We start from the raw sequence: 24,147 nt of genomic DNA, 5'->3' as shown, positions 1-24,147 counted from the left end.
GTTTAGTTTCACTTAATGTTTGGTTCTTTAGTCTGTGATTGACTAGACACTCCAGTACAGTAGGTGGAGGCATTCACCGATAACGTTTGTTTGCGGACCGCCATAATATTATAGAAGAAGAAGAAGAAGGTAACGAACAGTTTTGCGAAACTTTTCGATTATTAGCTAACTACATGGTTTGCTGTGATAAAATGAAAGCCGTGTAGATTGAGGAGTAAAGTAACTCAATGTGTTGCTTGCTTTTTATCTAGCAAGTCGTTGGAAATAGTTTTAGCTATTCAGCCAGGCTAACGTTAGACAAACCAAGAAACCCAGATAGCTACTACTAGCTGATGTGTCATCAGGGCGCTTTGCCGAAATAGACTTATAAGTGAGTTAGCTAGATACCCGGTATTCATATGTTTGTCGCCATTAGAGGTAGCTAAACTATGTGACATAGCTACATTTTTTTTTATTTGTCAATGTAACCCTCACCCCCTCCCCTTATCTCCTCTTCTTCCACTTCTTCTGTGCATGACAGAAACCAAACAATGCAGTGCAACAATGTGACAACTAACCCCAAAGGGCTACTGCAACTTCAGGGCAGTTTGAGTAGCATGATGAGCAGCCTGTACTATAACCCCAAGGTAACAGTGCACCCAGTCTCCTCTTCAGCAACACTGTTACAAACTCTTGGTCTCAAACTCTGCTTGACAACACCTTTCACAAGAAACTCAGAAGTGACCCCACTTCCCAATTTCAGAACACTATCTTTACTGTCCTAGATGGGTATTTCAGTTCTGGTCAAATCACCCAAAAATAACACGATTTTTTGGCTATTCAACACCCTAAAATTGCCACTTTCTATACTTTGCCGAAATTACACAAGAATGTTACAAATCCTCCAGGGCGCCCTATTGTAGCAGGCATTGATGCAGTAACAGCCCCTTTATCGACCTTTGTTGACTTTTTTATTAGACCTCTCGCAGAACAGCTCCCCTCCTTTGTAAAGGACACCAGCAGTATGATTTATATTATTGAATCTCTTGATCCTCTCCCTGATAATACCTTGTTAGTTACTTTTGATGTTGAGTCGTTATATACGAATATTCCACACGAGGGCGGTATTGAAGCCATGGAACATTTTCTTCTGCAACGTGACCCAAATCAAATACTTTCCAGTGCATGCATTATAACCTTGGCTGAAATAGTACTCACACACAACTACTTCATGTTTCTAAATGATTTCTTCATTCAGACGAAGGGTACTGCTATGGGATCCCCTATGGCTCCTAACTATGCTAATTTGTATGTGGGTTACATTGAGAAACAGTCAATTTTCAATCATCTCAAAAATGTTTTCTTGCCTAACATTTTTATTTGGAAATGGTACTTTGATGATATTTTTGTTCTATGGAGGGGTGATTTAAAACAGCTCCAGTCATTCCATGCTTTTCTTAACTCTTGTTCTGAGCACCTGAGATTTACTATGCAATCTGACACACGTCAAATCAGCTTCCTTGATCTTCTGATTTTTTTGAGGATAATGTTCTATACACTGATCTTTACAGGAAACCTACTGACCGTAACAGTTTGTTGAGGGCTGATAGTTGTCACCCGCTTCCTTTGAAAAACAGTTTGCCCTACAGCCAATTCTGTCGAATCAAAATAATCTGTAAAAAAACAATCAGATTTCGACCGAAATATTGCTGAGACGCAAAGAAAATTCAAGGAGAGGGGGTACAAAAATGGTCAGATTAATACTGCCATTGAGAAAATTCAAAACAAATCGAGACTTGACCTCTTTCAGGGACAGTCTCGCAAAAAGAAGCATTCTTGCGTTCTAACTACACGCTATTCAAAGTGCTCTGAAGAACTTTAGGGAATCGTTCACAAACATTGGAACATTCTAAGATCCGATGACAGTATTGGTTATGTGTTTTCGGATCCTCACTTGGTTGTATTCTCGCGGGGCAGAAATCTCAGCTCAATTGGTAAACTCGGATTTTACCACCCCTAAATATCCCTGCACGTCGTCTATTTGCGCCTCTACCGGATGGAAACTACAAGTGTAACGGCTGCGCTCAATGCAATGGCACTTACAAATGTAGCTCCTTTAAACACCCCCAAACAGGGAAACATATCCCAATCAAATGTGTTATTACGTGCTCCACTAAGGCAGTTATTTATCTTATAACTTGTCCTTGTGGTAAAAATTATGTGGGTAAAACAAAGCGCGAATTAAAAGTACGAATCTCGGAGCATCGTAGCACCATTAGGTGCAAAAACTCGACATACCCAGTCGCTGCCAACTTTTTGGAAGTGAACCACTCGATTTCGTCCCTACGTTATATCGGCATCGAACATGTCACCATCCCTAGGAGAGGGGGTGACCTCGACAACTTATTGGTAAAACGAGAGGCTGCCTGGATCTTTAATTTAAAGACCCTTGCTCCCTTCGGTTTCAACGTAGACTTTGATTTGAAGTCATTCTTGTGATTATGCTATTCATTGTAAATGTTTGTGGGCCTATGTAGCCAACTTGTATCTATGATCATATGCTATCCATGTTTTTTGTATGTTCTGTTTATCTGTGAATTAACCAATACTATTAGGCCACACCCGGCCATGATTGCAGACACCCGCGTGTGTCCTTTAACACCATGGGGCGGCGCACAATTGGCCCAGCGTCGTCCAGGGTAGGGGAGGGAATGGCCGGCAGGGACGTAGCTCAGTTGGTAGAGCCTGGCTTTTGCGCAGGGTTGTGGGTTCGATTCCCACGGGGGGCCAGTATGAAAACAATTATAATAATGTATGCACTCATTAACTGTAAGTCGCTCTGGATAAGAGCGTCTGCTAAAATGACTAAAATGTACAAAAATAAACTAGTGATCCGCTGTGTTTGTCATTAATCCCTGATGAAGACAGCTTGTCTGTCGAAACGTAGGATATTAAATTATTGCATCTGAGCTCCTAGAGTGTGCGGCTTTCCTTTTCTTTTACGAACTCTTGGTCTAACATTAACAGGCATGTAGGGACCTATTACTTCTTAATAGGACGAGGTAATGTGAAGCATGTTCACGTCCCTTCTCTCTCCATTCGCTAGGTGGCAGAGCTGATGAACACATCAATGGGGCAGTACCTCAATGGCCACCCGTTCTTAGCCCTGGCTGTGTTAGTATTTGGCGCCATGGCCACTGTACCCATTGGGCTTTTCCTGGCCTTTGCCACCATTACATTCATTGGTGCCACCGTGGGTTTCATTTTATTGGAGGGTAAGTCCCTACACTACCTTTACTATACCTACTGTCCACTACTACAGTACTGATACTCTTCCCAGCTGTGTAGTATAACAACTAGCCTGAATGCCTGTCTATCAAGGACAATGAAGGTGGCTAATACTGAAACCCTTTCTCGCGCTCTTGTTTTTCTCATTCTTCCTGCCTCCTCCCTCTCCCTCCAGTGTTCCTGCTGTCCCTGGGAGGGGTCAGTCTGCTGTGTGTGCTCTCTGCTCTGGCCATCCTCGCCATCCTGGTCTCCTTGGTCCTCGGTGCCTGTTACATTACCTCTTCCAATGTGCTCAACTTCTACTACAGCCAGCGGTATCAACACGCAGCCTGAATGACACACACACACAGGCCCTTCATTGGAGATTCTCATTCTCTCCCTCTCCCGCTTCCTTTCTCTCTTTCACCCAGTGTCAGTAGGTACCGAGTCACTAGGTTGGCACCTGCGACAAATATAACAGTCATGGAACAAGATAGGTGTGTTCAACATAACACATAATTTGATGAACAAATACTGCTTTCTAGATACATCATACAATGTTGTTTCCCATAAGTTTAGTGTCCCTTTAATATAATACTCAAGTTTTGTTCTCTCCCCTACTTTAAAGTCTGACAGAGAAGAAGATGATGATGATGATGAAGAAGCCTAAGGGAAGCCCAAGGTTTAAGAAGCTGCAGTGATGGTGATGGCCTTCTACAGACACAATCATATACTGATCACTGCCCTGCAGTCCTCTCACTGGCAGATAGGGGTTCCTCTAGACTCTAGAACTAGAGTAAAACCTCAGCTTGACTATTCATTAAAGGCCCAATGCAGCTATTTTTATCTCAATATCAAACAAAAATAGCTTCTTAGCAAAGAGCAATTTCTCAAGCAATAATTTTGTTGGTCTAAGTGGGGAGGGGAAAACGGAAAACTAGCGGTTATTGGCAGAGACGTTTGGAACTCTCTGCCACCAGGCAGGCCACATTTTCAGCCCACCAAAACAGGCTGAAATTTCAGGAGGTCTGTTCAAAAAGCTCAGTATTATTCCAACCTCAGTGTGGAAATATTTATAAAACACAGAAAAGTCACATCTTTGACTGCCCTGGGCCTTTATCTAGAAAAATATATTATCCAAACAGTCCAATGGAATCATCACCATTGATACAAGTATTAATATTTCTTTATATGATTCTGGAGGTTGTATGATTTCACCTGACTGAATGTAGACACATTGATTGTTGATTTGTTCTTTTATTGCACTATAGCATTTGCACTGATCTCTATTTTCTTGATCTTTCTAAGGGTTAAGAGAACAAAGATGTATATTTTATACATGATAAACACAGTTGAAATTCAAGCTGCTATCGGTTGCTAGTCTGCATGTCAGAAGTTACATGCAATGAATGTACCTTGGTTTTTATTTGTCCTCATAATTTGCAATGGAGAGGGGACTTAGCACCTGTAATGGTAGAAATGATTTGTTGTTACACAAAGCCCATTTAAAACATAACAAATTACCAGGTAGCAGTGCAAATAATATACCTGACTGTTACTGCTACATTGTATTTGAGAATAATCTGTTTTGTTTTTTAAACAATGTGTGCAGTATGCTATAATCCATATTGTACATTTGCCAAAGATTTTATTAAATGTGTTCCTCTAGTTTTGATCCACAGAGGATTAATAACAGGTCAGTCTTTTGATTAAGTTTAAAATCTGTGGTCCATTGAACAGTGGGAGCTAGTTTCTGTGACTTAGGTCATGTCAGTTTGTGTAAACCAGAAACACTCCAGATATACAGAATGTAAAGTATGCACTAACAGAGATGATAGTGACTAATGATTTTTATCAAAAATTAAAAATCTGTGTTATTATATCTGAAGATTAATGGCGATATGTTACTTTGATGGAATGTTACAAGTAAATCACTTCAACTGCACTACTAAATTGATTTGCTCTTGAAAGCCAGTGTCTCAATATTGTGTATTTGTAAGACATTTTCTAATACATTTACCAAAGTGTGCCCATTTGTAATGACTGACCCTTCACCACAGATTTGTAGTTCTGGCCTTGAGCTGTTCTTGTTTAATGTTCTGTATTATGTAATGTTTAATGTGGACCCCAGGAAGAGTAGCAACAGCTAATGGGGATTCTAATAAAATACCAATAGAATACAAGTACTTACCATGTTTTGGCGGAGCTTTTTCCTAGCTGTCTGTACTTACATTTACATAATTTAGCAGATGCTCTTATCCAGAGCGACTTACAAATTGGTGCATTCAACTTATGATAGCCAGTGGGACAACCTCTTTTTTTTAATGGGGAGTGGGGGAAGAAGGATTACTTTATACTATTCCAGGTATTCCTTAAAGAGGTAGGGTTTCAAGTGTCTCCGGAAGGTGGTCAGTGACTCTGCTGTCCTGGCGTCGTGGGTGAGCTTGTTCCACCATTGGGGTGCCAGAGCAGCGAATAGCTTTGACTGGGCTGAGCGGGAACTGTGCTTCTGTAGAGGTAGGGGAGCTAGCAGGCCAGAGGTGGATGAACGTAGTGCCCTTGTTTGGGTGTAGGATCAGAGCCTGAAGGTAAGGAGGTGCCGTTCCCCTCACAGCTGCGTAGGCAAGCACCATGGTCTTGTAGTAGATGCAAGCCTCAACTGGAAGCCAGTGGAGTGTGTGGAGGAGCGGGGTGACATGAGAGAACTTGGGAAGGTTGAACACCAGACGGGCTGCAGCGTTCTGGATAAGTTGTAGGGGTTTAATGGCACAGGCAGGGAGCCCAGCCAACAGCGAGTTGCAGTAATCCAGACGGGAGATGACAAGTGCCTGGATTAAGACTGTGCCGCTTTCTGTGTAAGGTAGGGTCGTACTCTGCGAATGTTGTAGAGCATGAACCTGCAGGATCGGGTCACCGCTTTGATGTTAACGGAGAACGACAGGGTTTTGTCCAGGGTCACGCCAAGGTTCTTTGCACTCTGGGAGGAGGACACAATGGAGTTGTCAACCGTGATGGCGAGATCATGGAGCGGGCAGTCCTTCCCCGGGAGGAAGAGCAGCTCCATCTTGCCAAGGTTCAGCTTGAGGTGGTGATCCGACATCCACACTGATATGTCTGCCAGACATGCAGAGATGCGATTCGCCACCTGGTTATCAGAAGGGGAAAGGATAAAATGAATTGTGTGTCGTCTGCGTAGCAATGATAGGAGAGACCAAGTGAGGATATGACAGAGCCAAGTGACTTGGTGTATAGAGAGAATAGGAGAGGGCCTAGAACTGAGCCCTGGGGGACACCAGTGGTGAGAGCACGTGGTGCGGAGACAGATTCTCGCCACGCCACCTGGTAGGAGCGACCTGTCAGGTAGGACGCAATCCAAAGAGTGAGCAGCACCGGAGATGCCCAACTCGGAGAGGGTGGAGAGGAGGATCTGATGGTTCACAGTATCAAAGGCAGCGGATAGGTCTAGAAGGATAAGAGCAGAGAGAGAGTTAGCTTTAGCAGTGTGGAGAGCCTCCGTGACACAGAGAAGAGCAGTCTCAGTTGAATGACCAGTCTTGAAACCTGACTGGTTTGGATCAAGAAGGTCATTCTGAGAGAGATAGCAGAGTTGGCTAGAGACGGCACGCTCAAGAGTTTGAGAGAAAAGAAAGAAGGGATACCGGTCTGTAGTTGTTGACATCGGAGGGATCGAGTGTAGGTTTTTTGAGGGGTGCAACTCTCGCTCTCTTGAAGACAGAAGGGACATAGCCAGCGGTCAAGGATGAGTTGATGAGCGAGGTGAGGTAAGGGAGAAGGTCTCCGGAACTGGTCTGGAGAAGAGAGGAGGTGATAGGGTCAAGCGGGCAGGTTGTTGGGCGGCCGGCCGTCACAAGTCGCAAGATTTCATCTGGAGAGGGGAGAAAGAAGTCAAAGCATAGGGTAGGGCAGTGTGAGCAGGACCAGCGGTGTCATTTGACTTAATAAATGAGGATCGGATGTCGTCAACCTTCTTTTCAAAATGTTTGACGAAGTCATCCACAGAGAGGGAGGAGAAAATAGAGGTGACAATCACAGTAACATAAGGTAAGAGGCGCCCTCCATCCACACAGCCTGATAATCTAATGAAGATGCATAAAACGGAGTGTTTTTTCATAAAAAGTTTATTGGAGGTGAGGTGGTATCCCAGGTATCATGCAACTTAAAACTAAAAAGGAAGCTATAGGAATGACTCAAATTAAAAGGCTATGGGGGTGTACTTAGCTGGGATAATGGGTCAAATCTCAACATTTACCTAAAATGAATCCATACCAAACACCATATATCACACGCATTCCTCAACCCTGTTCTAGAATATCATTTACATTTCAATGGGTGTTTTCTCTGTGACAAATGACTGGATCTTTATTTAAACAGCTAAACAGACAACTGACCATGTAAGGCGATTACAGTATTTAATCAATACCAAATTAACCTTAGTCTAGGACTGCATTGAAAACAAACCAAATAGCCCTATCAGGAAGCACATTTACTTATACGGACCCCTAAATTACTTATAATCATCCAATGTTGAACAAGCTGAGGCTAGGCCTAAGTAATGCAATAAACTCTTATTTTGGTTGGTGATGTGAAAGGTGATATTTATCATGTTAAGATGGGAACTTCATCTTAGAATGGCAAGTACGTACATAACGGAGGACACCAAGATGAAGAAGGCCAACTGAAAAAAATAATTGGGCAAAGGGATCTATGAACACAAGAACCAGGAAGTGGGCTGTGCAGGATAACTTTTTCAAGAGAGGAGTGCAAACTGGGATCTCCAAAGGAAAGAGCACCTACAAAACAGATAAGTAAATGTACTTGTGAATAATAAGTTGGCCAAGGGCGTAGTCATGTAAAAAAACAATGTAATAGCAAGACATAAAATCATCATTACCTAACACTCCTTGACACATCATTTCCATCTTAATCATAAAGACTACATTTGTGCATTTCATTAAGAAGTTTGGCATGGTACTTTGCATTGAGTCAACCCTAATCGATACAATGCATGTTGAGCCATCATAAAGAGCACACCTCACATGTCGAAAAAAAAATATGTTTTCTTTCTATTTTGAACAGCAATGAGAAAAGGTAAGGCAAGATGCTAAACACAGATATCCGAAGACCGCGTGAAGACCTGGGATGACCTCTCATTCAGTTCTGGAGCTGTTTGTTGTTTACAAGTTCAAAGTTACTCATGAAGAAGACTAGTGTTTTTTCCCTTGAGTCGCTCTGTCTCTCAGGCATCTTGTGCTCGCTCGGCTGGGTTCCGTGATGTCATCTCCACGCACCCTGAGTCTGCTGGGAGACACGGGGTCTCCGTCTGAACCTCTCATGCTGGCAGGCTCAGCTTCTTTCCTTTCAGCACTGAGGATTATAGAGATACATGTCAGAGGGCCCAATATTTTTTTTCCAAATGTATTTCCATTGCAATGTGCCGACTCCTGTGCACTACAACATTCAAACTGTATATAGATGGATTATAACTCATTTAGAATATGATGTAGTCCTACAAACTCAACCATCAATTACTCCAATAATGCTTACTTACGCATACATAAAATACCAGAAGGTCAAACGGCGAATACACAGATGGCAGAACAGAAATCAGAGATGGACATTTAGGTGGACACTCACCTTTAGTGACATAAAGGTAGAAGAAGTCGCAGTAGAGGATGGTCTGCACCACGCCGGCCACAATGGCAATCATGTCAAAGAAACCCTCGAAGTAAAAGCGCCAGATCCAGTTGAAGAGGTACAGGGCCCGGTAGAGACCCAGGAAGAACAGGTAGTGGGTGGTGATGGTCTCCGCCTCGCCCGTCTTACTGATCATGAAGAGCTGTGGCAGGATGGTCACCGACTCCAGGTAGATGGAGAATGTCCACAGGATCTGATAGAAAGACAAACACACAACACTGTATATTAGCCATTAATCTCATCCGCCAGCTCTCTCACAACTAACCATGCAGAATAGGTTAAGTAGCCATCAACTAGGGGTCTCTCCTTCATATGTAACGTAAATGTCTCTAACCTCTAGGAAAGAGAAGTCATGGTTGACCAGGCAGGCGAGGCCCCCTACAGGAACCACCAGGAACTCCATCCGGAAGCTGTCGTGGTTCCCATCGTAGGTGGCCTTGAACTTAATGTAGATCAGGTAGACAGTGGCGTAGGCACAACCAATGTAGATCACCTGCAGGGAAGAGGAGAGGGAGAAAATGAGTGTATCCCATGTTAATGGTGCTGTGAAGAAAATAGTACCACAGTCTAGACCAGGGGTGTCAAACGTCCGGCCCGCGGGCCGGATCAGGCCCGCAAACGGGTTTAATCCGGCCCGCGAGATGATTTTGTATAAAAATGAGCTGCAATTTTTCAATAAAATAAACTGCTGTTCCAATTGTGTCCACTGGATGGCGCAATAGCAATTGTGTTAAGCAAGCAAACTGTTTATACCGGGGCTGAGCAAATAGGTCAAGCAAGTGCAGCCAGTCCGGATGAGCTACTTTGTTTTGCCCGCGATATTTATTACGGCTTCTACTTTTAACATTATGTGATTTGGCACCCTCATTGCCCCAATATGTCTCTGTCAAAAAAGAGAAAAGTGGACGCAGATTGCAGAGTGTTCCAAGAAAAATTGTCATCCTTCTATTTATTCACGGAATTCAATGGGAAAGCTGTATGTTTGGTGTGTTCACAGCATGTTGCAGTGCTGAAAGAATATAACCTTCGTCGCCACTATGTGAGTCTTCATGCCGACAAATATGACAACTTTCAAGGACAGCGGAGAAGAGAGAAGGTGAATGAACTGTTGGTGGGTCTGAAGAAACAGCAGTCTGTGTTTACTCACAGCCGAGACATCAGTGACGCTGTAGTGAAAGCTAGCTACCTCATTGCTAATGAAATCGCAGTGGCTTCAAAACCATTTAGTGAGGGTGAATTTGTAAAAACATGCATGATGAAGGCAGCAGAGATTGTGTGCCCTGAAAAGCACCAGGCATTTGCAAATATCAGCCTGACAAGAAACACAGTTGCAGACAGGATTTCCGATCTTTCAGTGGTTTTGGACAGCCAGTTGAAGCAAAAAGTAAAGTCATTTATTGCGTTTTCGGTTGCAATTGATGAAAGCACGGACATTACAGATGTTGCACAACTGGCCATTTTCATCCGCGGAGTTGATGACACATTGACCGTCACCGAGGAGTTCGTGGAGTTGGTGCCGATGACAGATACAACGACAGCAGCTGATATTTTCACTGCACTCGTCGGCGCGCTGGACAGGGTCGGAGTGGACTGGTCCCGCGCTGTCAGCCTGGCTACAGATGGTGCGCCCTCAATGATCGGGAAAAAAGCAGGCGTTGTGACAAAGTTCAGAGAGAAAGTGCAATCTGCAAATGGAGGACGTGATTTTTGGACTTTCCACTGTATTTTGCACCAGGAGGCTTTGTGTTGCAAGTCATTAAAGATGGATAACGTCATGAAGGTGGTCATCCAAACTGTTAATTTCATCCGATCCAGAAACCTGAATCACCGTCAGTTTGACAGCCTTCTCAGAGAGAAAGACCACATCTATGGCCTGCCATACCACACCGAGGTAAGATGGTTAAGCTGAGGTGCTGTGCTGAGGCGTTTCTTTGATTTACGAGAAGAAATTGAACAGTTCATGGAAGAAAAGGGCAAACCAGTGTTAGAATTTCATTCCGCAGAATGGATGCAGGACCTTGCATTTATGGTGGATGTTACAGAGCACCTGAATAACTTGAACAAACAGCTGCAAGGGCGCAACAAAGTTGCCACGCAGTATTATGACAGCATACGTTCTTTCAAGTTGAAGCTGTCATTGTGAGAGACGCAACTCGCCGGTGGTGATGCAGCTCACTGCCCCTGTCTGAAAAATGTGTGCACGACCCAACATGTGGCAGACATGAAGCGGTTCAAAGATAAAATAACGGGACTGTTAAGGGAGTTTGAGCAACGCTTTCAGATTTTTGGTGAACTGGAGAAAGACTTCAACGTTTTTTTGTTCGCCATTCACCGTGAATCCCTCTGATCTGCCCGTCAGCATCCAACTTGAAATAATAGACTTGCAGTGTGACTCGGATTTGAAGGGCAAATTTGCTGCAGCTGGCTTGGACACATTTTATCAGAATCTCTTGCCAGGTTACCCCCAACTTGACAGCCCTCGCTGCAAAACTGTTGTGCATGTTTGGAACCACATATCTTTGTGAGCAAGTTCTCTGTAATGAGCATAAATAAAACAAAGCTGCGCTCAAGGCTCACGCACAAGCACTTGAATCACATCCTGAAGTTGGCTGCCACTCAGGATGTGATGCCTGATATTGATGCGCTGGTGAAAGCTAAAAGATGCCAGGTATCAGGAGTCAAATAAACTATGCAACCCCACTTAAAGTGCTGCATGAGACACCCTGATATAGTTCTGTGATCTGTGATATACTTCTGTGAATCACTGAGGCATTGTGTGTTTGTGTGTTCTTTGTCCTCAGAACTTTCAAATAACTTGGTGTTTTATGATTAATAGTGATGTTGTGCTTTTGGACACACTGTCCTCAGGCTCCAGCTTTATGTTTATATGTTTTTATGTTGATGTGCTATTGTTTTTAATTGATTTTATTTTATTTGTATATTTAACCTATTCTTGACTCTGTGGTTCTTGCACTTGTTTGGGGAACAGGATTTCATTATTTGTATCTACATTTCTGCCTGAGAAATGACCCCCTGATATAGTTCTGTGATCTGTGAAACAGTTCTGTGAATCACTGAGGCATTGTGTGTTTGTGTTCTTTTTCTTTAGAATTTTCAAATAAACTTGAGGTGTTTTATGATTAATAGTGATGTTGTGCTTGTACTATTTTGGACACACTGTCCTCAGGCTCCAGCTTTATGTTTTATGTTGATAGTATTAAAACAAAGAAAACAATCTGAAGTTGTTGTTTTTAAGTTATATATATATATACCATGATTTTACCGGTCCGGCCCACTTGGGAATAGATTTTCCTCCATGTGGCCCCTGAGCTAAAATGAGTTTGACACCCCTGGTCTAGACCATCTCTCCTATGGACTAGGGCCAGATGAAATCTACAGAGAGATTACTTATCTGAAGCCCTGAAAGATTTGGTGATGACTGTTAAGTGCTTATGCAGACAACTCTGTAAGGGATTCCACAGATTCCGCCTGGCCCAACTTATAACACTTAATCAATACTATCAGTGGTTTGGAGGTATGGAGAAAGAAAGGAAGGCTAAGTATTAAGGCCCAGCCATCCTCTTACCTTCATGGTGGTGTTGTAGAGGGAGATAAAGGAGGTGAGTAGGTCCAGGTAGCGAGTAGTGAAGACCAAAGCAAACAGGATCTGGCTCTTCCCAGAGATACCTGGAAGAGAACCAGTTTTACAACAGTAGGACGGATAATATCGGGAAGGAAATTATTAAGAAATTAGTCTTCTAGTTTTGCATCACTTCAAGAACAAGTTCATGAAGAAAGGCAAGGTCTTCACAACTTCTGAAATAGTCTTCCTTTGCAAGCCCCTGCACAGTCATGGCTGCAAGTGTGATAGTATCTTACTGACTGCAGTTGGAAATGTGAGTGATTCAAACCCATGTCTGACTAGAGGATAAATAAACTGCATCTGTTTGCTGAAACTACATCAAGAAATGCAGCAGCATCTCAAGACTATGGTGATCACCTAGCAACTAATTTATCTCCATGTAGGCCTAATCGTAATGTTAACAAGAAATCGTATTTATTCCATATATTAGAGTGACTGGTATTAGAAAAAGACACACCCCTCAAGACGTTATGAATTTTATGCATGGGATAATGCATTCACTTCAGTAAAGTTGGTGCTATCAGGATCAGACCAACATGCACTTGTTTCTTTAATAGAATAGGTTAACAAAACCCCAGGGTCTCAATCTTACACTGTCCCATCCATTAACTGAATGGGAAGATGCTATAAACCTGAAGATCATAATGCCTCAAAGGGGCGCCATGCCAATGCATCCGATGCAAGCAAGGTCGATGAGAGAAACGTGTGCGAGTGTTTAGAATATAGGATGTGTTCAGCTAATTTGAGACAAATGTAGCAGTGTCGACTACTTTTGAGTGAGAATGCATTGATTCCTTGCCACCTAACCAGTTAATTTCTGGGACTTTGAATGCCACGTCAGAGTCCAGACCAAACAATCAAACGCCAGGCTACATTGAGTGTACTCGCATGCCAGACTGTTGCAGAAAACAAAGTTGACACTAGACAGAATGTTTAAACAGTAATTATTCATAAATACCTCACCTGACAACAAGGTACAGTGTCCAAACTTGCATCACTTTATGAACAATCGATTTTTTTTATTTTTATCATCGACTATTTTGGCTGTTACAAGTAACTAGCTAGTTAGATACCGTAACTAACATGTTTTGCATAGCAAGTTAGCTAGCTAACAGTTACATAGCCTGTCATAGGTGGAAAACAGATACTCAAGGAAGGCTTTGATTAAACATTAATCAGTTTAGCTAGCTAGTTAACGTCAAATCCAAGCAATCCAAGTTGCCGCGCTAGAAAAGACAGTTAGCAAGTTGACATGCTACTGTGGTTAAGTAGCTAACGTTCAACCAATTCAAGCTAACTAGCTAACGAACTCGTCAGTGCACACATGATCTGCATATACTTTTGTTTCATGATGTATTATATATTGATCAACACTTAAATGCCATTCGTTACTTGTTTGTTCTGTAGCTAGCAGCTACATAGCTAACTAGTAGTGGGTTAGGAATATAACGCTAGTTAGCTAACGCGTTAACTATCCATGTTAGCTAGCTAGCTAGCGGTCTACAGGGATCTAAACTACAGCCAGCTAACTAGATAGGTTGGAATATGGACATAGGGCTAACTAACTACATATGTAGACAGTACATAGCCAATAACAGTCATTGGAAGAAATAAAACTTTCAAGTTACATTTTAGTAGCTAATATAACGTTACTCACCAGCACACGACCTGGTTTTCCATATTTTGAGCAGGAGAATGATGATAGCTGCCAAGTGAGAGAGGTCTCCCGTAAACCTGAAGATGTTCATTGCTAGAGCTGATGCCTTCTTTTGACACCGGTGAAAATGACTTTTAAGACCCTAAAGTCTACTGTTGAGAACTTTTTCTGGTTTAAACTAGCTTTCTAGCCAACTTATTTAACCGGCTTCACAATCCCTTTCTTGAGGCAACGAGTTGAAATATGGCGATAGGGCAAGTCGACGTGGAAGGGGGCGTAAGAAAAACTTAAATTACAAAGCAAATTGGGTTCGGATTGGATACAGCAGTTTGAGTGACACCAGTGCTAAACACGCCCACCAGCATCCATTGGTAAGAATGTCCATTTTCTTCTTCATATCAGCCTCAACTAAAATGCTTTACCTGTCTTCCAATTCTCACAGATTTATATTGTAGAATAATAGTGAAGACATCAAAGCTATGAAATAACACATATGGAATCATGTAGTACCCCAAAAAGTGTTAAACAAATCAAAAACCATCAAGCACTATGATGAAACTGGCTCTCATGAGGACCGCCACAGGAAAGGAAGACCCAGAGTTACCTCTGCTGCAGAGGATAAGTTCATTAGAGTTACCAGCCTCAGAAATTGCAGCCCAAATAAATGCTTCACAGAGTTCAAGTAACAGACACATCTCAACACCAACTGTTCAGAGGAGACTGCGTGAATCAGGCCTTCATGGTCGAATTGCTGCAAAGAAACCACTACTAAAGGACACCAATAATAAGAAGAGACTTGCTTGGGCCAAGAAACACGAACAATGAACATTAGACCGGTGGAAATCTGTCTATTGGTCTGATGAGTCCAAATGTGAGATTTTTGGTTCCAACTGCAATGTCTTTGTGAGATGCAGAGTAGGTGAACGGATTATCTTCGCATGTGTGGTTCCCACCGTGAAGCATGGATGTGTGATGGTGTGGGGATGTTTTGCTGGTGACACTGTCTGTGATTTATTTCGAATTCAAGGCACACTTAACCAGCATGGATACCACAGCAATCTGCAGAGATACGCCATCCCATCTGGTTTGCGCTTAGTGGGACTATCATTTTGTTTTTCAACAGGACAATGACCCAACACACCTCCAGGCTGTGTAAGGGCTATTTAACCATGAAGGAGAGTGATGGAGTGCTGCATCAGATGACCTGGCCTCCACAATCACCTGACCTCAACCCAATTGAGATGGTTTGGGATGAGTTGGACCGCAGAGTGAAGGAAAAGCAGCCAACAAGTGCTCAGCATATGTGGGAACACCTTCAAGACTGTTGGGAAAGCATTCCAGGTGAAGCTGGTTGAGAGAATGCCAAGTATGCAAAACTGTCATCAAGGCAAAGGGTGGCTACTTTAAAGAATGTAAAATATTAAATATTATTTGATTTGTTTAACACTTTTTTGGTTACTACATGATTCCATATGTGTTATTTCATAGTTTTGATGTCTTCACTATTATTCTACAATGTAGAAAATAGTAAAAATAAAGAAAAACACTTGAATGAGTAGGTGTGTCCAAACTTTTGACTGGTAGTGTATATAAAACATTTTAAAATCACATTTACATAAGTATTCAGACCCTTTACTCAGGACTTTGTTGTAGCACCTTTGACAGCAATTACAGCCTTGAGTCTTCTTGGGTACTGTATATTGGGTACAGTTTTGTTTAGTTGTATTCTCATTTATAATATCTCGGTTAGTTATTAGAACATAATATACGCAATGTGACTGTCATGCCAGGGCCTTGAACTTGAAGAAAGGCGAACAGATTGATTTTCACAACATCTCTCTGATGCTGCAACATTACTATGAGAATACAGTTTGAGTGACAACTGTGCGACCGTGAGTAAAATAGTTTGGGATTACAACACCAAACACATAATGATGAGATAGTTGGTAAACAGGATGGAAAAGTGAGAGAAGTCAAAACATCCATCTTCCTGTTCTGTCTATTACACACTTAGTCATGAGATCACAGCGCGCGCACGCTCTTCACACACCCAACTGGTGTCAACGTAATGTTTTCATCAGAACGGATTTATCAGTGTTCTACTCTACCACGCTAATTCATCTCGACAGCCAGTAAGGACACCAATTTCACTAAATGTTAATGTTTTTTAAACCAGTAAAGCTAAGTTAAATGTCTCTTTATGCCAGTATAATTACTGTAACTTTTAATCAGTTTTAATCTGATATTATCTCAAAGCACACAATGCTCCTCTTATTCCTTGGCGTAAACTATTTTGATTCCATATTAGTTACACTTATAACGATTGAAAGTACAACTTTATGATTGTACCTGTATCTCTTTTTACTCCAGACATCATGTGGAACAAGACCGACTGCCTCCAAGTGTTATCTTTACACCAGCCAGACGAGGTCATTTGGCGGATAGGGGGTCAGACAGCCTCTCTCCCCTGTAACATCGTTTATGATACCAATATGGAAATTGACTTAATCTGGTTCGTCTTCAAGGAGGACGCTCACCACTCGGTCGATCTGATGACCCAGCAACACAAATACAGCCTGGAGAGAAACGCCCTGAATATCAACTCACTCCAGGCCAATGACAGCGGGGTGTACCACTGTGCTGCCTTGTTTAAAAACGTGGTATGCAGCGGGGCACAGGAGATAGGACAGGGCACCACGCTGGTGGTGAGAGGTAAGAGCATAGAATTAAATAGAACACGTATCATTTGAAATTATTACTCATCATTTGATGTATCTCTATGGGTAAGAGTGTTTGCGGTAGCAAAGGGGCCTTTTCAATTCTACTCAAGTTTTGCCTTTACAACCATATGAAAACCAAGTGATAGTTCTCCTGTGTGCTTTCAGAGATGACCTGGCATGTTTTGCTGTGGCTGCTGTTTGTCCTGTTGGCCCTATACAGTCTGGCGGTATTGATTCGGATCATTTGTAAGAAGGTAAGATATTGTATTACACTAGATACATACATATAATGATCATTATGAATTGGATGTTGTTTGAGACGTAACAGTGCATAAAATATATTGACCAATCATGCAACCACCATAATATCATCTAGTCTACATTGGATTCTAACCCGCTCATTCTACACTAGACTGGGAAAGACATTGCTGTTTGCAGAGGCACACAGAAGAGTGACATCCAGGTGAAGTCTTCTCTTTTGTACTGCCTCACTGAAGTTGTTCATGATGTCTTAAAGAATACTTGATGCCACCACAATGTGCAATGTGTTCACAATATTTAGTTTCACAAAGTTGTGGGAAGCCCGATGTCTTAAACAAGGAACAGTTCTATTTCTAAGCCCTTGCAATCATGGTTTTGTAAGAGGGGGTATTCCTCTTCAGTAAATTCCTAGTATAATCCTCAGTCTCACAATATTGAGACTTCAATGTATGTTTACATTGCAGAAAGACAAGGAAATACAACACTTTTTTGTTGTTATTTACCACTGCGATGTAACCAATTTGTTTGCTGTTCGTTCTATCTCTAACAGAAGAATACAGTTAGAGTACAGTTTGGTGCTGTTGTGCAAGAGCTGTACGGCAAGAGGAACTTACAAAGTAACAAGAAGAACCCCAACCACAGTGGCCCTGCTCAAAACAAGGTACAGGATGGTCAGATTGCATTTTCCTAATATGGCTTATTGGCTTTCCTAGTAAGTAAGAGAGAGGCTGGGAAAGTGCTTAGATTTTGTGTTATGTTTATGTGTTATGACTCAGTTATATCAACCGGTTTTCAATTTGCTAAATTATCATACCTTGTTCTTAAGCAAACTCTTCTCAAACAACACATCTAATCTACACCATGTTGACTCTACATCTGATAAACTCAACTGAATCATCTTGCAGGTTGAAAGCCCCCACTCCAACCATCCAGAGGACATTTACCAAAACCAGTGACTGAAAACAAAAAGGAGAACAGCTAATGACAGCTACTTCCCTTCACATCTTCAGGCGGGAGAGACTATAAGGACACTGCTGACCTGCAAAAACAACTAACCAAAATCTAAAACTGACCCTTACCTTAACCAAACCCTTAACCCTGACCTAAATTTAACAAATTCGGAAAATCGGTTTGCAGGTCAGGAGTGACCGTATAGCCTTTTCCTCTTCAGGCAGCTTAAAATGGAAAACATGCTATATGGAGAGAGTAACAAGACAAAAATAATCTCAATTTGATTAACCTTAAATGAATCAGAAAGAAAAACAGAAGTCCCTGTACTGAATCTGAAGTCCGCCTATTTGAATATCAGATTGTTTTGGTTCATGTTTCAGTTTAAAAAGTCAACGCATGTTTCAGTTTAAAAAGTAAACGTAAATAACATGTGCAAGTTATTTGAATGAAGGCTTATTGTTTTTAATTAAAATGGAAACAGTGTAAAAAGACTTGTAGAAAACATTCCCCAACAAATTAATGCAAATAATTTGAATGAAAAGTAATAGCATATTTGATTGGTATTAACTATTTAGACAAAGGCACAACATCACAATGGTTCAGGTCCCATGATACCAGTATGTAGTATACACAATGTATACACTATGTCAAAGACAATATCTGTTTTACATTCAAGTTGTTTGGAGAACAAAGTCTGCAAACTAATAACCTATTTGAAAGTAATCTGATGCTACAATATATCCCTCAATAAACTTGGTTAAGTCATACAGTTTTCACAGTAACTAACATCATATTATTACATAGTGCATAGCGTAATAGCAGGCTCAGGTACTGTGCTCCTGATACCAGAGTTAGGGTCAGTACCGTTCCCTTCATCACCACCAGACAAGTTCACAGACAAACATAATAAACACATACAGATGGAGAGTTTTCTTCTGCAGTACCCTCCTGCCATTACACCACCATGTTCCCTTTAGGAGTGCTGCAGCAGCCTGTCAAGTCTTAAAAGTCAGCATAGACACAGAGATTAAGTTGAGTGACTCAGTCGTCGATATACTTGGTGTCCACGGTGTGACTGTTGCGTATTGAGAAGGGCCTCCAGGCGAAGACTTGCAGGGCGGCGACACACATGGGCACCACACACACCAGGTAGAACATGGTGGTGTGGAGGGCCTCCAAGTCACTGCAGGGGAGGAGTAGGACATTATTCAGACAGTACAGGATATGTTACAAGACATAGAGGAGCTACTGGAAATGTGTTGTCATGAATTCAACCAGTATGTCTGTGTATCAAGACAATTTATAAAAATTACATCTAATAATACTACGACAGAGACACATTAAAGTAGCGTATAATTAACTACCATGTCGTAGAATAAATGCAGTTGCTTTACATTGGTTCACTGACACAATTAATGTAACATGTCAATGCGGTTATTTCACCACTAGGGGATGTAAGCAGTCTTATCTCAGTAAGCGTAACAGTAGAGTTCAAGATATAACCCCAGCAAGTTGTCAAACACTACAACTACGGATAACAATGTGTGACATCTGCAACTGAAATGAATCAAATGCTACTTTAATTCAGCAGGTGACTCGCTGGCAGTGAACCAATCCTAGATCATTCCTACTCCTACTCTCATTCCTCACAGCCCCAAAATACACAAGGCCGTAACAGTAAGACTGGTTTGGTCAGGCTAAAGTTAATTTGCATGCTGGCAGCGCAAACATGGATTATTGCTAATAATGCAAAACACTGAACAGGATCTTAAATGGTCGTTCTTGATAGTCTAAAGTGCCTTCCTCTCCTCACTTATCTGAAGACACAGGTCAGATACAAGCAAAATGGATGTCTACAGGGAATTCACTTTCACCTGTTTAGTTCTCACCACAATAATACAATTAGCAAAAAGGAGATAAGGAGAGGCCATTTTAGACTATTGAGATGCAGCCCTTACTTGGGGTTTGCATCCCTCCCAGCAGCCCTTACCTGGGTTTTGCATCCCTCCCAGCAGCCCTTACCTGGGTTTTGCATCCCTCCCAGCAGCCCTTACCTGGGGTTTGCATCCCTCCCAGCAGCCCTTCCCTGGGTTTTACATCCCTCCCAGCAGCCCTTCCCTGGGGTTTGCATCCCTCCCAGCAGCCCTTCCCTGGGTTTTGCATCCCTCCCAGCAGCCCTTCCCTGGGTTTTGCATCCCTCCCAGCAGCCCTTCCCTGGGTTTTGCATCCCTCCCAGCAGCCCTTCCCTGGGTTTTGCATCTCTCCCAGCAGCCCTTCCCTGGGTTTTGCATCCCTCCCAGCAGCCCTTACCTGGGTTTTGCATCCCTCCCAGCAGCCCTTACCTGGGTTTTGCATCCCTCCCAGCAGCCCTTACCTGGGTTTTGCATCCCTCCCAGCAGCCCTTACCTGGGTTTTGCATCCCGCCCAGCAGCCCTTACCTGGGTTTTGCATCCCTCCCAGCAGCCCTTACCTGGGTTTTGCATCCCTCCCAGCACCCCTTACCTGGGTTTTGCATCCCTCCCAGCATCCTTCAGGTTCTCGTAGCCAAACTGGTTTAGGATGGAGACCACCAGCATAGGAGCCAGAGACTGGGCTGGTTTAGTGAACAGAGCATTGGTCCCAAACACCATGGAGGAGAGGGGGGAGCTGTAGAGGACACAGAGGGAAAGGACACAACAAGGCTTTAATACTTGATCCACTTACATTGATGTCATAAGGAGGATATAACAATAATAATCATGGATTGGAATGATTGGATTTATATTTTCCATCAAGGGCTCAAGGCGCTTTTAGTCATACCCTTGCTAGTGTTTACATCCATCACTGTGTTTACATTCCTGTCTGTGTACTGTACGTGACTTACAGAGATGCACATTCATTGTAACATTTTACAATTGAAGTCCAAATAACTTACCTCTTCCACACTTACTTTGGTGGGTTAATATCAATACATACTTAATGTGCCCTACAAAGTACATACAGCCTCAGTTACTTTTGTAATGTTAGGGAGACTGTTAGGTACTGTAGCACTGCCAATGAAGCTCAGTGTTAGCCTACAGAACACCCCTGAGGGAGTAGTGTTCTATTACTGTCTATCTATAATGGATGGCTGGGCGGGTGGAGTTCACTGTGTGCTGATGTGGCACTATTATAACTGTGACACAGCAGACCTGGGTTTACCTGCGCTTGTGTCTCTGAAGGTCTGAGTCGATAATGTCAGCCAGAGGCAGGTTAAACAGACTGAAGGCTGCCTGGACAAGGACCCTTAATGGCGACAAAGATATTTTTGTTTAAAACATTTTTACAATGAAAGGGTTTGTGTGATAAAGCAAACAGTTGTAAAATGGCACTGGTGTATATCCAACTCATGGAGCAAATCATGTTACTGAATTACATAACTGACACTGATATATGTGGACATTCACTGTCATTAATGACAGTGGCTACAATAACATATAAATAGATGATATAATAACATTACAATGACAATTCGATAACATAACTTCTTACATGTTAGCGGTCAGGAAGAATGCCAGGATGTAGTAGTGATGTGGCCCCAGCACCAGCATGATGGCAGCCATGCCAGCCTCTACGTAGAAGGTGAGCAGGATGATCTTGTAGTAGCCCAGGCCGTGGAGCAGGCTCTGACTGCTCAGCACCACCAACTGAGAGAGACACACCACAGAGATGACAGTAAGGTACAGTACAGTAAGTAACACCATGGGAATAAATCAACAAGGCAATGCTAGAAAATAGGTGGTGTAATGTGTGGTCAGCATTTGGCAAGGCACTCAATGCAATACACTGGTGGTGCTGAGTAAGGTTAGTGACTCCCTCCAATCAGTATAAAGTGTTTTGAGCTGCGGTATGTTACCTGAGGACAGATAAAGCCGGCTCCATACATGAAGCTCTTGGCCAGTGATGGCAGCACGTTGGGGGGTATCAGATGCTCGGCGAAGATCATAGTGAAGTTATTACAGAATGCCACCATGAAGACCTGGAAAAAGTGCAATGGATAGGAAATATACATGTAATGGTCAGATGTGGTACACACTCATATACACACACATATCCCCATTAACAGAACAAACCAAGTGATATGTGCCCACATTCTGTGGCCCCATTGAGCGGCTGTATCCCAGTCTTTTTTCTGACCTGGAAGAAGTTCATGAGCACGAAGAGCTGGAAGTCCCTATTGGTCAGGATCTGCAAGGTCATAGAGGTCACCAAGGAGAAGGAAAGAGTTAACTGGCCAGAACCCTGGTCGTTTGACCCCGGTGCTGACTCTTTGGTGTCGAAGCGGCTCTCACTGTGTAGGCCTGTGTAGATCATGCAGCCACAGGCCAGAACAGCCACCAGGACAGTGAAGCCCTGGAAGGATGGGAAGTCATCCATGTTCTGGGAGAGGAGGCCGCAGAATAGAACACTGGAGGAACCTATAAGGGACGCCACCTGGGGAGAGGGGGAAGAGGAGATAAACGTGAGAACACTTTACTGACTTCAGACAACAAAATAAATACTGCAGCTAAAATGAAACTTGTAAAAGAAACACTTCACAAAACACCTCCCTTTCCTACCTGGTTGTACTTGATGAGTCTCAGTCTGCTCTGGTGGTGGCCTGATATCTCTGCAAAGAGGGCGCACTGCGCCAGCAACACAAACGTCAGCATCCCGTCGAACGCACACAATGCCACCATTAGGTGGACGCCGCTCATCCAGTCGCCGGGGGCGTACTCTCGCCATGGGAACCAGGCGAGCAGGAAGGCGAGTGCGTAGAAGGGAGCACCATACAGGATGGAGAGACGACGTTGAGAGCAGCATGGTACGCGGGAGTTATCCTGCAGGTAGCCGAACAGAGGGTCGTTCACTGCGTTCCACACCATGTACACCACCTGTCAGGATGAAGAGATGACAAAGAGGGATGACATAATAATTGTCTTGTTTGCATCTCGAAGTTGCTAATATTGAACAATTGCCCAAATTACACATCTAAGGACTGTATATGCTGTCATGTGTGGTTCGTTCCACTTAATAAAAGTGTGAGCAAGCTGCATGGCCAAGAATACCATTGTGCGTACTTTCCTCACTATCATTGAGCATTGACATATCAAGCCAGTTATTCCCATTTTGAATTGACATACTATTATTGGGCAGTGTACAATGTAGGCCTACTATTATGCAAGTGCATAATAGTCATAGGGCCCTACGGCTACAGTTGCTGTTTAATAAATAATAATTTGGTTCAGTTACTGGCCCAACGCTCTAACCACTAGGCTACCTAATGCCCAGAAAGTTTACAGTATCTGTTACTGTAGTACAGTACTCACTTGTGACTGATGGAAAGCTCCCTCTGATATTTTGTACTTGTTGAGGAACAGCTTGACATAGTAGAAGCTAAATATGCTGTTCATCATGCCTGCTCCCAGGGTGGTCATGGAGTAAGCCACGGCGGGAGGGTGAGCCCCCAGACTCGCCAGGTGCCTCAGGATGTTCAGGCCGCCGAAGGTGCGAACACCTGCGGCTGGTTTCTCCACGGTCATGCCTGGTGGTGGTTTAATTTCTCCAGGCTACTCACTTTGATCTCATTTAATTACCACAGATTTGCAAAGTGAGTCGAGTGTCATTTGAGTGAAAAATCTATATGACTACACAAGCAGGTGAGTTAAAGAAACTGACTTTCCAGCTATTCATATTCCATGGAAAAAGTTCTGCAGTCGCGTGCAGGATTTCTACTATTTCGGCTTGGTCAGCAAACAGACTTTACAAATACAAATTAAAATAACGTCACTGATGAATACACAATTAGAAATATGTGTTAATATACAAAACAAATTATGCTCCTCTCCTCGCTTGCAGATATCAAACCCGTTTCTGTAAATGCGGAAATAGGCGGGGCAATAACCCATGTGACCGAACCATAACAAACAAACATTGGACAAAAAGGTCCTCTGGTC

At 42.8% G+C, this 24,147-nt stretch overlaps 4 protein-coding genes across 6 annotated transcripts; 2 read left to right on the top strand and 2 right to left on the bottom strand.

Moving 5' to 3' along the window:
* Positions 1-508: 508 nt before the first annotated feature.
* On the top strand, positions 509-5,275 carry LOC121570371 (lipid droplet assembly factor 1-like). Its single transcript, XM_041881831.1, has 5 exons — positions 509-626; positions 3,086-3,254; positions 3,443-3,581; positions 3,678-3,743; positions 3,875-5,275. The coding sequence occupies exons 1-5, from the start codon at positions 531-533 to the stop codon at positions 3,945-3,947; spliced, it is 543 nt and encodes a 180-aa protein (XP_041737765.1). The 5' UTR covers positions 509-530; the 3' UTR covers positions 3,948-5,275.
* A 2,092-nt stretch (positions 5,276-7,367) lies between these two features.
* On the bottom strand, positions 7,368-14,505 carry LOC121568838 (ER lumen protein-retaining receptor 2-like). Its single transcript, XM_041879285.2, has 5 exons — positions 14,262-14,505; positions 12,548-12,648; positions 9,296-9,454; positions 8,902-9,154; positions 7,368-8,631 (listed from the first exon to the last, which is right to left on the bottom strand). Exons 1-5 carry the CDS (start codon positions 14,350-14,352, stop codon positions 8,597-8,599), a joined length of 639 nt encoding a protein of 212 aa, XP_041735219.1. The 5' UTR covers positions 14,353-14,505; the 3' UTR covers positions 7,368-8,596.
* LOC121568839 (immunoglobulin superfamily member 6) lies at positions 12,698-18,958 on the top strand. Of its 3 annotated transcripts, none has more exons than XM_041879287.2 (6): positions 12,698-13,578; positions 16,632-16,973; positions 17,147-17,235; positions 17,394-17,444; positions 17,793-17,903; positions 18,148-18,958. In XM_041879287.2, the coding sequence occupies exons 2-6, from the start codon at positions 16,637-16,639 to the stop codon at positions 18,196-18,198; spliced, it is 639 nt and encodes a 212-aa protein (XP_041735221.1). In that variant the 5' UTR covers positions 12,698-13,578; positions 16,632-16,636; the 3' UTR covers positions 18,199-18,958. The 3 variants fall into 3 exon arrangements, with proteins under 3 accessions (XP_041735221.1, XP_041735222.1, XP_041735220.1); XM_041879288.1 differs by lacking the exon at positions 12,698-13,578 and adding an exon at positions 14,552-14,632; XM_041879286.2 differs by lacking the exon at positions 12,698-13,578 and adding an exon at positions 16,287-16,393.
* Positions 18,640-24,067, bottom strand: LOC121568836 (transmembrane protein 180-like). The gene is made up of 8 exons (XM_041879283.2): positions 23,521-24,067; positions 22,771-23,085; positions 22,349-22,645; positions 22,068-22,190; positions 21,704-21,858; positions 21,374-21,457; positions 20,696-20,839; positions 18,640-19,376 (listed from the first exon to the last, which is right to left on the bottom strand). Exons 1-8 carry the CDS (start codon positions 23,731-23,733, stop codon positions 19,235-19,237), a joined length of 1,473 nt encoding a protein of 490 aa, XP_041735217.1. The 5' UTR covers positions 23,734-24,067; the 3' UTR covers positions 18,640-19,234.
* Positions 24,068-24,147: the final 80 nt, after the last annotated feature.

This window comes from Coregonus clupeaformis, unplaced genomic scaffold (genome assembly GCF_020615455.1).
Source record: "Coregonus clupeaformis isolate EN_2021a unplaced genomic scaffold, ASM2061545v1 scaf0119, whole genome shotgun sequence".
Taxonomy (NCBI): Eukaryota; Metazoa; Chordata; class Actinopteri; order Salmoniformes; family Salmonidae; genus Coregonus; species Coregonus clupeaformis.
Note: the sequence above shows the minus strand (reverse complement) of the source record. Positions and strands in the feature narration are given on the sequence as shown.